Below are 17,142 nucleotides of genomic sequence, written 5' to 3' on the forward strand. Positions count from 1 at the left end.
TTTCCCTATATTTTGTTCAAGGAGTTTTACAGTTTCAGGTCTAATGGGTGGGTTTATTTCTGGGATCTCTATTCTGTTCTATTGGCTTGTATTTCTGTCTTTATGCCAGTACTATACTTTTTTTCTTTTGAAGTATAGTTGATGTACAATATTATATAAGTTACAGATGTAAAATATAGTGATTTACAATTTTTAAAGTTTATACTCCATTTATAATTATTATAAAATATTGGTTATATTCCCTGTGTTGTACAATATACCCTTATAGCTTATTTTATACCTAAGAGTTTATACCTCTCAATCCTCTACCCCTGTATTGCCCCTCCACTTCCCTCTCCACACTGGCAACCACTAGTTTGTTCTCTATATCTGTGAGTCTGTTTCTTTTTTGTTATATTTACTAGTTTGTTGTGTATTTTAGATTCCACATATAAGTGATAGCATACAGTATTTGTCTTTCTCTGACTTATTTCACTTAGCATAGTACTCACCAAGTCCAGCCATGTTGTTGCAAATGGCAAAATTTCATATTTTTTTTTATGGCTGGTTAGTATTCCATCGTATGTGTGTGTGTGTGTATCACATCATCTTTATCCATTTATATGTTGATGGACACTTAAGCTGCTTCCATATCTTGGCAATTGTAAATAATGGTACTATGAACACTGGGGTGCATGTATCTTTTTGAATTACTGTTTTTTTAATTTTTTCTTCAGTACCATACTGTTTTGATTGCTGTAGCTTTGTATTATATTTTGAAATTAGGAAGTGTGATTCCTCCAGCTTTGATCTTCTTTCTTGGGGTTGATTTGGCTATTTATAGTCTTTTGTGATTCCATATAAATTGTAGAATTGTTTTTTTCTATTTCCAGAAAACCTTATCATTTTCTTGTGCATTAAAATTACTTTATACCTAATCCTGAATTGGGTTCTACTCATAATAGAGAGAGACAACAAGCCTAGCTGAGTATCTCCTCAAGAGTGTGGTGTACATATTTCCATAAAATGCAAGGAAGAAGAGGTACACTTTGTTCAGTGATGATTCTTTAATGTATTTAGAGCCCTGAAAGCTAATGGAGAAGTTATCATAGAAATTCCAACAAGAGCTTGTGAAGGACAAGAAAATGCTATCAAGTCACTGGAACATGTGCAATTTGAAGCAACAATTGAATATTCCCGCAGAGGAGACCTTCATGTCACCCTCACTTCTGCTGCTGGTAAATTTCAAAAAAAAAAAATCAATTTCTTCTAAATTATGTGTTTAAGTTTTTCAGTATAAATTAAATGATTTCAAATCAATGATTGATTTGTGTTTATATATAGACCTAAGTCTTCCCATAGATACTTCCAAGTCTTAAAAAATATGTTTGTTTGGTTTTTTTTTTTTTTGCATCAGACCTCTGCTCTCCTCATTCAAACTGATCCTTAGATAAGCAAAGAGTGAGGCCTATTCAAATAATACCAATTAATAAATCCTTCTGAGTTATGCATTTTCAAACTGTGCTCATTATCCCAGGTCACTGATCTATCATTCATTTCTCTCAGGTAACACATTAGTGAAAGTTACTCTAATAATTAAGCTGACAGATACATCAGTCTCATCCAAGGAATTAAGTGGAAAAACTGAGAATTCTGATCCATGAAAGAGAGTGAGGAGACTAACAAATTTTCCACAATTATATGATTAAGGCATATGATACGATATACGGACACTTGTCCTTTCCTGAAAGGTTACTAAGTCAGACAAGATCGTAGATGGTAAAGAGCTTGTGAAACATAAACCACGATCCAACCAGGAGAAGCTGTCCTAATCCTTTTTCATGTTTTAGTAGGATTCAACTGACTAAATTTAATTCCCATAAGTGATGTATGAGAAAGATGAACTATCTCTATAATGCCCTTCCAGGATATGAACTTCCTAGAGGTTTGGAGTAAGTTCTGTTAATTCTGGAATTATGCTTCCTTAATACCTTGGAATTGGCCTGAAATATTGGCAGAATGCTTTTTCATTAATGGCCCTATAGTTCATTTGACACTTTCTCTTAAAAATATTATTTATTGATCTATAGAGAACTTGGATTTGAAAATTTAGAGTAACTACTCTTACTAGTAAACCACTCTTACTAGTAGATTGTATATGACAAGAGATTAAATTATATATGGCTTTATTTTATTATGTCTATGTTACATTATAGACTCAGGCACCTATTAAATTTTCAAAAATTCCTCTTAAATTTCAAAATGATAGTTCCATTAATATGTATGTTAGGTCTTTGATGCTCTTCTTTAATGTAGTTCATAAACATAGTTCTCTGAGTTCTCCTTATTCAGATAAACCTTACTCAATATATTCATCCATTATTTATTTTTCTACAATATTTATTGACAACTTATTATATGTCAGGCAATGCACTAAGTACTGTGAATAAAAACTTTTTTATTTCCTGAGAATGTCTCCATCCTGGTATTATACTCAAAGAGAAAATTAAGAGGGCTAGTTTTTCCCGGCTTCCATTTTCAGTTATCAAATGCTAAAGTGTGTCTTACTATCAGATCTGTTAGGACACTTGTTAATTCGTGATTCTTGCATGAAAACAGGAACCAGCACCGTACTGTTGGCTGAAAGAGAGCGGGATACATCTCCTAATGGCTTTAAGAATTGGGACTTCATGTCTGTTCACACATGGGGAGAGAATCCCATAGGCACTTGGACTTTGGGAATTACAGACATTGTAAGTATGAATGAAAGGATACAGAACCACAAGCTCACTTTTAAATACTCTGAAGCACTTCTAAAGTTAGTGCATAAGAAAGGACCCAAAGGAAATTTGATCACTCCTTATAGAGGTAAGGAGAAAGTTTAGTGTTTCAAGCTTTGCCCACTTGGCTATATAGAAAATAAGTTTTAAAAAATCAGGCACCAGCCATATAAGAAGGCAGAAAAGATATTTTGATACACAATGTGGCAGACTGTGGGGCAAATCCAAGTATACCCATGAACACAGCCAGCCACATGACCTACTCAGCCACCAGAATCAGCTGTATTCACAACCATAGTTAAATGCTACACCAACTTTGCTATGACACTCTGCTGGGGTCATATGACAGAACTCTTACCAATATTTACTGCAGTGGCTATTTAAAAGTAGCTTACTTGTTAGATAACATATCTTATTTAATATGACTTTTTTGTTTTTGTTTCAGTTATGAAACAAAAGCATTTCTCAGTTTTCTTTCTGCTTGCTAACACTCTGATTTTCATCTATAATTGTAACACACAGTCCCAAAAATAAAGTGTCTGAGCAAAAAGCCAAATACAGTTGAATTATTTATTTTTTTATCATTTCGCCAGCATTTTCTATAGGTGAGCATATAAATGAATGGTTTTTCGGGTCCAAGTTATTCTGAGATAGCAGTGTTATAAGTACCAGTAGCACCAGATTCAATGTCTAGATAACTTTTTAAAAATAAATGATTTTACATTCCTGGAGATGTTAATTAAATTAATAAAAATTCTACAGTCATTGTTACTTTTTTTTCTCTGAGAATAGCTTTCACCTAAAGACTGCTAAAATTGTGATTTAGCAATGGAAGTTGTAAAAATTTCTGCTCTCATAGGGAGAACAAGAAAACATTCTTAGTTTATGGTCCTGTTCCTAACCTTGGCCTCCATTCTTTAACTCAGTTTCACCATAAGGAAACTAAGAAAATCTGTTTACCAAGATGGGACTATTTTATACCAAGTCTGCAAAATCTGACTCTACAATTTTAGATGTTTTTTAAAGATATTTTAGATTTTTTTAAAAGATATTTTAGATTTCAGCATTATTTTTAACATAATTGTTAGGCCTGTGAAAATTATTACTCTTCCCATAAGTATACAGTTCTTAAGGACTGATTAATGCTGAAGGCTATTTAGATTACTCTGCAGACATTTTTTTTTCCCAATGGAATGTTTCTACAAGTTGATAATTGATAAATATAATTCTCATTATATAAGATACAGTCAACTTTTCAAGGACACACCCAATATAGAAAAGAAGGTTCACGTAGAGAGTTCTCCTTTTTTAATTGAAGGCAATTAATCAGTTTTTAAATCTTTGAACCTGTCAACTATCTATTTTCATAGCAAGAGTGAGTCCAGTGATTTATGTCTTTGTACCCAGAGCTCTACACATGAAATGCACAGAATTTTAAAATTAAACTATAAAATTTAGCTATTTTGAAGGAGTTTATATTGCTCAGGACATACACTAAAATTATGTATGCTTATTCATTAGTCTGGAAGAATGCAAAATGAAGGAAGAATCGTGAACTGGAAGCTAATTCTGCATGGGACCTCTTCTCAACCAGAACACATGAAACAGCCCCGAGTGTACACGTCCTACAACACCGTTCAGAATGACCGAAGAGGGGTGGAGAAGATGGTGGACTCGGGGGAGGTCTGTGTGGCTCTGTTCTTACTGGCATGTTCTTTTGTGAACTGTAGTAGACAATGTAGTAGGTGAAGCTGCCCCTAACTTTTAGGCAGGAAGCGAATCAAACATGGGTTGGGAGGAAAGGGAGTAGGAGTAAACTGTTTATTTTCCACAGGAAATTGTTTCATTTATTCTTTTATCCAAAAGTTAGTAATTAAAATTAATGAATTCAAAATTATTCAGTTCTCTAACATGAATTTTCTCCACTTATAACAATATCAAATTTTAAAGAGAGCTGTCTTTTTGTATGATCACATATAGCTAACATTTGTATTGCACCTAGTTTGTAAGCATTTTTCACATTGTCTCATTTAACTTATAATCCTTGTAACCTAGAGAGGATAGACCTCAATATGTCCATTTTACAGAAAGAAGACCAAGGCTCAAATGACCAAATCATGCAGGCTTCTCTTTACTAATTCCTTAACTGACACTTCTTGGCAACTCCAAGGGGAGCTATAGAATCACATTTTCTCTCAGAAAATTGCCAAGGAAAGCTAAAGTCAGTCAGTTACATTCCTAGGTCTCAGCCTACTGAGGCTGCTGGCTTCTCCCTTATCAGACGGTGGGCAGAAAGCACATTTTCTTTATCTCTGTATCCCCCAGGCCTCTAGCACAGTGCCTCAGATGTAGTAGGTAGGTTATCATAATTTCCAGAATGTCCTTCCCTGAATAGGTCTGGCTCTGTGATGGGTGTTTTGGAAGGTACAAAGACATTATTTATTCAAGAAATTTATAAACTAGCTGTGAGAAGGCCTCAGCTCATATTATGGCCCCATTTATATTCTGCAGAATAGCTTTCCTCTGGGACTCCACCTTGGAGGCCTGCTCTTCCCAATTCTGGAGGCAGGTGGACCTTGTGGGTATTTCTTCCTCCAAGATTCCTTAAAGGGTATTAACAGGACCCTTTGGCTGTTAAAATACTGAAATGCTTCCACAACAGTTGACAAAGAGCCGCTTCTCTGATTTCTCCAGTTCCCCCCTTCCCCGCCCACCACCCCAGTCTCTTCCCAGGTCCCTTCTGACAACTCAGAGGCTGAAAGGGCAGCTCCTGACAGAGCCAGAGGCCTCTAGAAAGCTATTCCCACACGACAGCACTGTTGGTGCCTCTGTACGAGTTACTACCTATTTTATTATCAGCTCCTTCCCAAAACATGGGTGGGAGGAAAGGGAGTGGGAGTGCTAAACTGCTTCTTTTCCATAGGATGAAACCCTACTATCTTTTAAAATTTATTTTTTCATCCAGAATTCAGACATTAAAATTAATGAATCCAATATTGTTAAATTCCCTAACATGAATTCTACTGCAGCAGGCTGACAAGTGAAGGAGACCGATAGGTATGAGCGCTTACATACATCATCTCGTTCAGTCTTCAAAACCACCAGAAATGGAGGGATTCTAATTGCCATTTTACAGGAGAAGTTCACGGAGATTAAAAAGGTGCCAAAGGTGCCTCAGTAAATGAGAAAATGAGGATTGAACTCCGAGTTAGTGCGAATCCAAGCCTTGTGTTCTCTCGGCTCCCCAGACTGCCTCTCGAGGGGCAGGCAGTGGGCGTGTGCTGCAGCTGCCTTGCCTGCTCCTAAATAATGAGCCTTCTCCCCTTTGCCGGTGGCTTTCTGTGTTTCAGGAGCAGCCCACACAAGAGAACCTGAATGAGAACCCTCTGGCATCCAAAAGCCCCAGCAGCAGCGGCGTGGGGGGCAGAAGGGATGAGCTGGCAGAGGGAGCCCCTTCTGAGGCCATGCTACAACTCCTACAAAGCGCTTTCAGCAAAAACCCACCCCCAAAGCAATCACCAAAGAAGTCTCCAAGTGCAAAGCTCAACATCCCTTACGAAAATTTCTATGAAGCCCTGGAAAGGCTGAACAAACCTTCCCAGCTTAAAGACTCTGAGGATAGTCTGTATAATGACTACGTTGATGTTTTCTATAACACGAAGCCTTACAAGCACAGGGATGACCGGCTGCTGCAAGCTCTGGTGGACATTCTGAGGAAGGAAAATTAAAATGAGTGGTGGTCCTAAGTTGGAAATAGTCATGCTTCTTCCTTCCCGTTAGATATTGCCTGTGTCTGAAGTGGTTGTTTTGTCATTGATTCTTCTGCTTGTAATATCCTTTGCGGTACTTTTTCTTTTTCTCCCCAGCCTGGATAGTTGAAAGCTATGAGCTCAAGCAGTAAATCCAACTTCCTGAATTGATTATAGCTCTTTCAAAACACATCTTCCCTGCCTGCACAAGTCAAATCTTTTGTTCTTTCTGGAGCCACGGTTCACACGTGGTCCTCATACCACATGAGAATGCCTCCTCAGGCCTCCCATTTCATGTCTGAAAAGAAAAAGCATAATCTGGGCAACAGGTAATTTGAAAAAGTAATCTGCAAAAAATGAGAGGAAGTAAGACTATTCTTAACAGCTTGTCCTCTGTCTTTGCCATGTGGTGATTCAAATTGTAATGCTAAAGAAGGGTTTGGAAAGTCTCTAATGAAGGAGTTCACAATCAGACTCACACCCTGGGTCTTTCTACTCCAAAGTACTGCTCGTTCAGGAAGTGGCCATTAGATCATTCTGGGGAAAGGCTGGGTTATTTAGATCCAGAAGCAGGCCTCAAACCCTGCATTTTCTGGTTTGAGCGGTTTTAGAGCATTTTTCTTTGCTTGGTGTGCCATGGAGAGGGCTCCATGGATCTAAAGGTGACTGTGACTCATGCTGTGAGCTCTGGCCTTCCTCTCTTCCTCATTACCTTCTCCTTTCTCAGCCACCAACTAAATACTGAGAGAGCTACTGATACCACTTTCTTAGAACAAACTTATACTTGGGACTTGGCAAATTCCTAATCATAATTTTTTTAATAGGAAACCACTCATAACATGGAAAACCAATAACAGGAAAATATTCATAATAAGGAGAGCCAATGGGAGGTTTCATTTGTTTTTTAAATTATGTTCATTAGAGCAGATTTTTCTGGATCTTTGAAACTGAGCGTTCATTCCTTGACACTAAAGGCCCTTCTCCAGTCTTATAGATGATAGTATCCAAATTCTCACCAAATTGTCTCCAAGCTTCAACTCAGAGGACACAAGCTGGCAGCCCAAAGGCTAGATTTTGTTTGGCATGTTAAATGTTTTAAATATGTGAGTGATTATTGAAAATATGAGATTTCACATAAAACCTACTTCTCAGACCCATCTTCCCTCATCGCAACAGTTGGTGCTGCTTATCACAGGCACCTTACCGGTCAGCATTCAATAGGCATTTGATTTTACCCTTTCCTGCACTAATGAACATGTACAAAGTGTAAATGCATTAGGAAAAAAATATCCCCAACTTCTTTCAGGTAGGACCTGTATGATAATCAATAATTATGAGAATCTGTCATGATCTAATTTATAGCCAAAAAAAAAAAAAAATGGTATTTGAGACCCCTGAAAATACCTCTGAAATCTTGTTTGACTTATATGTTTAATCTCACCTTACCCAGATGCTCATTTATACTAATTCATTAACTGCCAATCCCCTCACTTTCCACTCCCTATATGCTCACAAAGGTTCCAGTCACCTACAATACTGGCATTCTCCCACTGAGTTTGCTGTTTGCAATTCTTCCATGAAGTCTGAACTTCATAAGGCCACACATGCACTGGACCAGGAAGAGAACTACATTGAACTAGATCAGGAAAAGAACCCTAGAGTCTATCACTTGCTTTAAAGTGTGTTTGGTAAGACAAACTTTCACCCCCAATTCTACCATTTGAATTTGTGCAGAATGAGGGTATTTCCAGAGCAATACCCATGATGCATCTAGGATGTTCTCCTGAAAGAATTGCAGTATCACTCTGTCCTTGGAAGTATCACATGTTGTTTGATACATAGTGTTAGATAGAATTTTGAAAATTTCTGCACATCAAAAAGTATTAAATAAAGCTGAAAAGTACCAGAGAGTTATTGGATCAATTTTCAACTAAAAAAATAAAGCTAAGGCCCAGAGAGGCCAATAAACGGTAAAAAATGAAAACTCATCCTATCCCCATTCCTAACCTAGTGCTAATTGTATGAAGCTTTCTTTTTCATTCTTCTGACAGTATCTTTTCCCGGTTAAAACCCCAACCAACCATTGGATTGTAGCCAAAGGTTCAATCAAGAGAAGCTTTAATGTTTAAATAAAGTCATGTTTGAATGTTTCCAACCTGGAACATATTGTTCAGACATAAAATATTTTTGTCAGTCTTTCTTAGTGCCTGTGTGGATTTTTGTGAAAATGTAGAAAAGGAAACTTATATAATATTTCCCTCAGAATTTTAAACTATATTTTCTTTACAGGTATTTATAATGCTTTACCAAATGCTTTTATCAAACAGAATTTTAAAAGGCATAATAAATTATATCAAAAACCAAAATTTTCCTGAGAATAAGAGAGTTTCATCCAATAAAATATTTTTGAAAGGCATGTTCCTCTGTCAGTGAAAAAAAAAGTGTAATATATATGTGTTGTGGTATTAAAAATGACATTTGTCTAATAGCCTAATACAATGTGTAGCTGAGTTTAACATGTATGGTCTTCGCATTTTTAAAGGAACTCCCACATTATATACTTGATGTATTAACTAGAATATGTACAATATGCTTATAAATCAAAAGAATAAATGGTTTCTCACAAAGTCAAAAAAAAAAAGCTTATGTTTCCAACAAAAACAGGACCTCCTTCTCTTACTTATTATATTTCCCAAATGAACTGTAAAAAGGAAAAGGTGAAGGTTTACATTAAGAAGTTAAACGGGCTTTCTTTCTTTTTTTATTAATTATTCTTCTTGTTTATTTTTTGGCTTCACCACAGGGCATGTGGGATCTTAGTTCCCCGACCAGGGATTGAACCCGAGCCCCCTGCAGTGGAAGCATAGAGTCTCAACCACTAGACCACCAGGGAAGTCCCTAAATGGGCTTTCTTGAAGGTAATTTAAGAATCTGCTTAAATAGGTATATTTCATTTTCCTTTATAGCCCCGTCTTTCACTGTGTGAGTTGTATGATTGAGCGTTAACTAAAGTGTTGAGGGAAAAACAGAAAACAAAAAACCCGAACTACAGGGACTGCATGTGAGAGAAGTCATTTGCAACAGTTCACTAATCATGACATTGTTTATAGGCCAGATTACAGCAACTAAGCATTAACTCCTTCCCAGAGGGCCCCTCATTAGAAGCCCACAATTCCTAATTCTGATCTCCTATTCTCAGGCCCATTTTTCTCTCCTGCTTCAAACCTTCATTCCAGGAATTTCCACCCACCATTTCAGAATCTGACCTCTTCCTACTGGGGGGTGGGGGGGGGAAGTGTTGGTTTTCCCCCAGACCCCATTCCTTCCCCCTAAGTAATAAATACTCAGTAAAACTAAAATAATTTTTCAAGAATTCCAGAGGATTGTTCAACTGGCTTTTTTCCTCCATATCCAGCCATCTTCAAAGTCTTCCCACCAGGAGGGTTGAAGATATATCTCTGTTTTCTTTTGAATGCCCATTTGGTAACTATTGGACTAACCATGTGCAGGTTGTGAGTACAAACACAAATACACACACATGACTCAAGGACAGACATTAATTCTTAAATATAAATTTAAACCCATAAGGAGGAAGAGTAATGTTTTCCTAACTGCCTCATAATTTTACAAGGCTATATAGCACTAATACACATGATGATGATGATTATTCACTCTACTCTTTCTGCCCCAGTGGACAGAGTGTACTTTCCTGGCCTATGGATGCTAAGCTTGATCTGCTTTGGTCAATGAAATATTAGTGAATGTGGTGCAAATAAGGGCCCTAAATCTGCTCGCAGTTTGGCTTGGCGCTGACTTTTCAGTGCTTCAGTGCTATGAGAAGAGTACGTTCCTGGGAGCTATTGCCCCTTCAGCCTGTTTCCAGAACAGATGTATATGGAGCAGATCCACATTCTGGAACAAAACCCAGCCATCTCACAGCATGAACCAGAGCTGTCCAGATGAGTACAGCCTAAATAAACTGAACTTGTCACCTTGGCAAGTTGAATTGAGAATAAATGCTTGTTGTAAGCAACCGAGTCTTCAGGTGGTTGATTACACAGCCTTACTATATCAACAAAACTAATAAAAGTTCCATTTGTTCATTCCACTACCAATACCATCCCTTTCAAATTGTGCCTTCTTGAGCCTAGAGTACAAAAAAAGAGCCAGTATTAAACCATACACCTTTTAATGCTGATCCAATAGATAAACAAAGACCCTGCCCAAGCTTAGCTCCACCTGGAAGCAGAGCCTCAGATAATGAACAACTGCATACAGGTAGTCATTTAGGAGGTAATAGCCAAGAGCAAAAATGACTCTCACATAACTCTCAAGGAGCATGGAGTAACATTGATCAGCACAAGACTTCCCAAAGACTAGAATGGATGTTTCAGCTGACAGTGGCATTGGTAGAAGGTAGCTCAGAGCAGACACCTATGCTCCCCTCTCTCCCCTGTCCCTACCCCATCCAATGCCTCCATGGTCCACCAGCCGCTCTCAGAAGCAACCCCAGGGTAAGGGAAGAAAACTTGATTGGCTGAGATCAAGTTGACACCACTTATTAGAAAGCCAACTTTCAACATAAACAAAGTTCTGTTACAAAAAAAATGAAGTAACTTTTGCTCACTTGGGTTTTGGCTTGCAATTTGTACATCTGTACAATTCGTGTTGCTTGTATATTGCTACATGTAGATATTAGGTAAGCACTAATCTATCATCAATGTATGGACAAAGAGGTGACTATGGTCATTACCATTCTCAGGGCATCTGCGAGGGAGGCAAAAATCACTTTCTATACGGGACCTCTATCATATGTGCTCCTTCCAGACAACTTGCCTGGAACTCCACAAAGGACTTTTCACTCTCATCCACACCCACATACCCTCCACCTCCACAGAAGCCCATATTGTAGGTATCTTCACTGAATATTTACCTGGAGAAGGGGCCACAGTCTCAAAAAGGGTCTTGTTCATAGGAGAAGGTAGGGGGAAACATTCTCAGGTCTGTTCCTGCAGGGCTGTCATGACTATTCCCTTCCATCGTCAGTTCCTTTATCCCTGTCCCTAGTAGCCCTAACAGCAGATGATTTATAAATCTAGATGCTGCTTTGATGTGAGGAGAGTAGCCTCTATATCTGGTTCTGCCTTAAATCCTTTAGAGTTACTTCTTGCATCATCATTATTAAAGGGCAAGAAAAGTCTGAAAATGCAACAGCAACACAAAGTGGCTAAAGGTATAGGTTCTTGAGTCAGGCACAAGTGAATTTGAATTCTGGCTCTACCATGTCCCAGCTGTGTGCCCTTGAGAAGGTTACTTCACCTCTCTGGGTCTTGTTTCTTCATGTATGACAATGAAGTCTACTGCTCATAGGTTCACTGTTAGAATTAAATAAGATAATGGAGATAAATAATTTAGTATGGTTCTTGACCTAATAAATATTCAATAAATTTTAGTTTTTATAATTAGTGAGACTGTTACTCTTATTATTACTGTGGTGCTGTGAAAAGAAAATGGACATTAAAGCCAAATAGATTTGAATTTGCAGCTCTTACCTACAAATTCAAGAAAGGAGAAAAAATTAGCATCAATGAAGAAGATGGAAATACTGTAAATTATTACTGGCCAAGGTGATGTTGCCTTGGAAATTGTCATTCCAATGGGAACCTTCTTCTCCTAAGGCAATATTGGAAACCATTTAATTGTAGCCAATGAAGATTGGACTGCAATGAGAAGTGAGTGTCAAAGTGACAGTTAAGACTCAGACAGCAGTTACCCAAGGCCAAGGAAAGCCACAGGTGACATGTGAAGAGGAAGGAGATGAAGAAATAAAGAAATCATTTGCTACATTTTGTCTTATGTCCAATCACTTTTTCTGTGTGCAATGAGTCAGAGTTTTCAAATTCAAACATTATATAAAGCATTGAGAAATGCTGATACTAACAACAATGAAAAACAATGAGTCCTTAACTATATCTGCAGCACGTTGCATTGTTTAGTTGAATTCTCACAAAAATTGTAAAAGAAATAGGAGATAGATAATATGAGTGTCCTTAATTTGTAGATTAGAGAATTGAGGCAGAGAGAGGTACTGTGGTTTTTTCAAGGTCACATAGATAACAAGTAGTAGAGTTGAGATTTTAACCTGGCAGTAATTCCAGACCCCAGGCTATGCCTTATATTAGCAAGACAAAAAGGTGACATAGATTTGAGAAAATATTTATAGTATGGGAATCAAATGAATAGTATGTGTCTTAGTTCTTTTCTATTAGAATTAATAGAAATAGCTTTAAGTGAACATTTATTACATGATAAGCACATAGGTTCTATATTTTCACAATGATGAGTTAATAATTCACAAGAATGGATGTACTATTTCTAATGCTTGCATTATGCTACAAGGGAAATGTTTTTACAGATATTGAAAATGAGATTCAGAGAGGTTAAGTCACTGACCCAAGGTCACACAGCTAAGCCAAAATTTTAAAACTGGTCTATCTGACCCCATCTTTTCACTATGCCATCCTGTTTGACTTTTCAGTTGTACTTCCAACTTTCAAACTGATGCCTTAATAGACAATCTTATGCTTCCAGAAACAACTAGATAGATTTTATACTGCTTCTTTACTTCAAATTTTCAAATCTCAATAAATTTAAAACTGGGAGAGGCAGTTGTCTTTATCAGTAATCACTCTATGACCGATCTTGAAATGAACCAAAGCTCTTCTCTTAAGAGAGCAACAGTCCAATCCAATAACTCAGGCATCCTTTGGATCAAGAATCAACTCCACATGAATTTATGTGTAGTCCAGCCCAAGGGCTGCCAAAACATATTGAAAATGGATGTTATTAGTCTGGGCATGATCTCTAGGAGTTTTCTACTACGTTGGGCCATTTTATTTGCCCTTCCTGCCTTGATGCTGATGTATCTTTTTTCCCCAAAAGTGTATTCTTCAGCATATTAATCAGTGACGTGTTGTGTGTGTGTGTGTGTGTGTGTGTGTGTGTGTGTGTGTTAAAAAGGGATTCCCTGGTCATGTACAGTTGTGAAACAGTGAATGAAAAACTGAGTTTTTTGTATTCCCTTATTGTAGGAGTTCTCAGAAGTCCTCTCAATACAATGCTGTGCATTCTAACTCTTCAAGAGGCAGATGTACTTCTCTAGACAGAATCCCTTTTTCCTGGACCATCTTCCAGGACCAGTGTTCTCTCAGCTCACTTGGGGAGACATGATCTTCCAGCAAACTATCTCCAGTTAATACTTTCCCAGCGTGATTCTGGGTTCTATCAGAGGTAAGGCTTACAATCACCACATGCCTGATTCTTTCTGAGACCGTACAGCTCATGCCTTCTCCTTGCCTCAGTACAAAGTGCTACAGCACCCATCAGCTGACAGAAAACGTGTGCCAACTGTTATCAATGAGGAGATGAGTCAGAGCCCATCCACAGTGATCCCTGGGGAGAGCTGGCACTCATCTTCATGAGGGGAGACAAGTGAGATGTGAGAAAAAAGAGGGAACCTACCCAGTCACTCATGTCCATAATAGATAGAGTGGCCATCGTCCCAATTTGCTGAGTACAGCTCAGTTTATCTCTGTTGTCCAAGCATAAATTATTATTTCAAAAGTATCTTGTTGGACGATAATTGCGTTTTGTTACTAGAGCATGGGTGTGGGTTGCCTTCTTGGCTCACAGATGATAGTGCACTTGCCTAAATTGTTTTCTGCCCACCACAATCAGAGAGTCTCAGAATTGGAAGGGATCGTCTATTTTTCTATCCAACCTCCTACACTTGAGAGAAATGCTGTGAAGGATTCTGGGGAAAGTGTTGCCCCTCAATAAAGAGAGATGCAGAAAAGGAAGCCCCTCCTCTTCCTCGTCCAGACCTCATTGTGTTCTGCATGCAATGTCTCTGGGCCTTTGCCAGCCATCTTTGGACCTTCCTCTATACAGGAAATCAATTTCTGGAGGAGCTGCACAGTTCCATAAGCTTCAGGTCCCATAAAATCTGGACTGGCCTCCTGCTCATCTCCCTGATCTAAGTCAACAAGTCTATGAAGTCTATACCACAGGTATCTTTCAAATCTACCCACTTTTCTCCATCCTTTACCCACTATCCTGGCCCACACTGCCATCTTCTTTCAACAGAGTTCTCCCTCATGTCCTTTCATACTGTGATTTTTCTGAATTGTATATCTTACCACATCACTCTCTTCTTTAAACCCTACTGGATTTAGGATAAGACCAAAATGCTTAACCTGGTTCTGAAGCTCTGAAAAATCTGGCCCTAACCTGTCTCTATAGCTTCATGCAAACTACTGCCTTACTTGCTCTCTGGGTGTAGCACACTGGCCTTCTTTCTTTTACTGCAATGCCCTGAGTTAGTCATGACTACGTGCTATTCTGCCAGAAATGCTCTTTCTCAATTTATTTTCTAGTTAATTCTTTTCTATTTGCCCTTCAGAGATTAATTTAAAAATTCCTTCCTTACGATATGAGGATATAGGTATATACATAGCTGATTCAATTTGTTATAAAGCAGAAACTAACACACCATTGTAAAGCAATTATACTGAGAAATGTGCCCTGTTTCTGAAAATGGTGGCTTCAAATGTCAAGGAAAACACAGGACACCTTGGAGACTCCAGCCAGGCTTTTAAGAACAGGGGCTTTGTAAAGTTCTCACTTGGGCATCTTATGATCGGTCAACAGACTGAACCAGAAAGTTCCTGAACTACAGAAGGAGGAAACTTCAGGGTACAAACCACATAGAAGTGGACTGTTGTAGAGACCTTCAAGATGGTGGAGGGGTTAGAAGTGGAGATGACCTTCCTCCCCACAAATACATCAGAAATACATCTACACGTGGAACAACTCCTACAGAACACATACTGAACACTGGCAGAAGACCTCAGACCTCCCAAAATCCGTGCAGCTGATGGGGTCTTGGTGCTCCGGCTGGGTGTCAGGCCTGAGCCTCTGAGGTGGGAGAGCCGAGTTTAGGACATTGGTCCACCAAAGACCTCCTGGCTCCACATAATATCAAATGGTGAAAGCTCTCCCAGAGCTTTCTCCATCCCAACACTAAGACCCAGCTCCACTCAAAGACCAGCAAGCTACAGTGCTGGACACCCTATGCCAAACAACTAGCAAGACAGGAACACAACCCCACCCATTAGCAGAGAGGCTGCCTAAAATCATAAGAAGGGAACAGACACCCCAAAACATACCATCTGACGTGGTCCTGCCCACCAGAAACACAAGATCCAGCCTCATTCACCAGAACACAGGCACCAGTCCCCTCCACCAGGAAGCCTACACAGCCCACTGAACCAACCTTAGCCACTAGGGGCAGACACCAAAAACAACAGAAACTATGAACATGCAGCCCGAGAAAAGTGTGCCAAACAGAGTAAGTTAAGCAAAATGAGAGGACAGAGAAACACACAGCACATGAAGGAGCAAGGTAAAAACCCAACAAACAAATGAAGAGGAAATAGGCAGTCTACCTGATAAGGAATTCAGAGTAATGACAGTAAAAATGATCCAAAATCTTCGAAATAGAATGGAGAAAATACAAGGAATGTTTAACAAGGACCTAGAAAAACCAAACAGCAAACAAACAATGATGAACAATGCAATAAATAAAATTAAAAATTTTCTAGAAGGAATCAATAGTAGAATAACTAAGGCAGAAGAACGGATAAGTGATCTGGAAGATAAAATAGTGGAAATAACTACTGCAGACCAGAATAAAGAGAAAAGAATGAAAAGAATTGAGGACAGTCTCAGAGACTTCTGGGACAACATTAAACACACCAACATTCGAATTATAGGGGTCACAGAAGAAGAAGAGAAGAAGAAAGGGACTGAGAAAATATTTGAAGAGATTACAGTTGAAAACTTCCCTAATATGGGAACTAAAATAGTCAGTCAAGTCCAGGAAGCGCAGAGAGTCCTATACAGGATAAATCCAAGGAGAAACACGTCAAGACGCATACTAATCAAACTATCAAAAATTAAATACAAAAAAAATATTAAAAGCAACAAGGGAAAACGAAGAAATAACATACAAGGGAATCCCCATAAGATTAACAGCTGATCTTTCAGCAGAAACTCTGCAAGCCAGAAGGGAGTGGCAGGACATATTTAAAGTGATGAAGAAGAAAAACCAACAACCAAGATTACTCTACCCAGCAAGAATCTCATTCAGATTTGATGGCGAAATTAAAAGTTTACAGACAAGCAAAACCTAAGAGAATTCAGCACCACCAAACCAGCTTTAAAACAAATGCTAAAGGAACTTCTCTAGGCAGGAAACACAAGAGAAGGAAAAGACCTATACTAACAAACCCAAAACAATTAAGAAAATGGTAATAGGAACATACATATTGATAATTACCTTAAATGGAAATGGATTAAATGCTCCAACCAAAAGACACAGACTGGATGAATGGATACAAAAACAAGACCCATATATATGCTGTCTACAAGGGACCCACTTCAGACCTAGGGGCACATACAGAGTGAAAGTGAGAGGATGGAAAAAGATATTCCATGCAAATGGAAATCAAAAGAAAGCTGGAGTAGCAATTCTCATATCAGACAAAATAGACTTTAAAATAGAGACTATTATA

At 38.4% G+C, this 17,142-nt stretch overlaps 1 protein-coding gene across 1 annotated transcript in view; it reads left to right on the forward strand.

Moving 5' to 3' along the window:
• The window catches only part of PCSK1 (proprotein convertase subtilisin/kexin type 1), a 50,011-nt gene extending 35,293 nt beyond the window's left edge, over window positions 1-14,718 (forward strand). Inside the window, exons 11-14 of the mRNA XM_082458099.1 lie at window positions 1,060-1,217; window positions 2,599-2,732; window positions 4,281-4,442; window positions 6,110-14,718. Coding sequence (XP_082314225.1) covers window positions 1,060-1,217; window positions 2,599-2,732; window positions 4,281-4,442; window positions 6,110-6,487 — 832 coding nt within the window. The 3' untranslated portion in view covers window positions 6,488-14,718. The remainder of the gene's footprint in view (window positions 1-1,059; window positions 1,218-2,598; window positions 2,733-4,280; window positions 4,443-6,109) is intronic.
• The last annotated feature ends 2,424 nt before the right edge of the window (window positions 14,719-17,142 follow it).

The sequence above is a fragment of the Balaenoptera physalus genome (genome assembly GCF_965194825.1).
Source record: "Balaenoptera physalus genome assembly, chromosome: 3".
NCBI classification, from domain to species: Eukaryota; Metazoa; Chordata; class Mammalia; order Artiodactyla; family Balaenopteridae; genus Balaenoptera; species Balaenoptera physalus.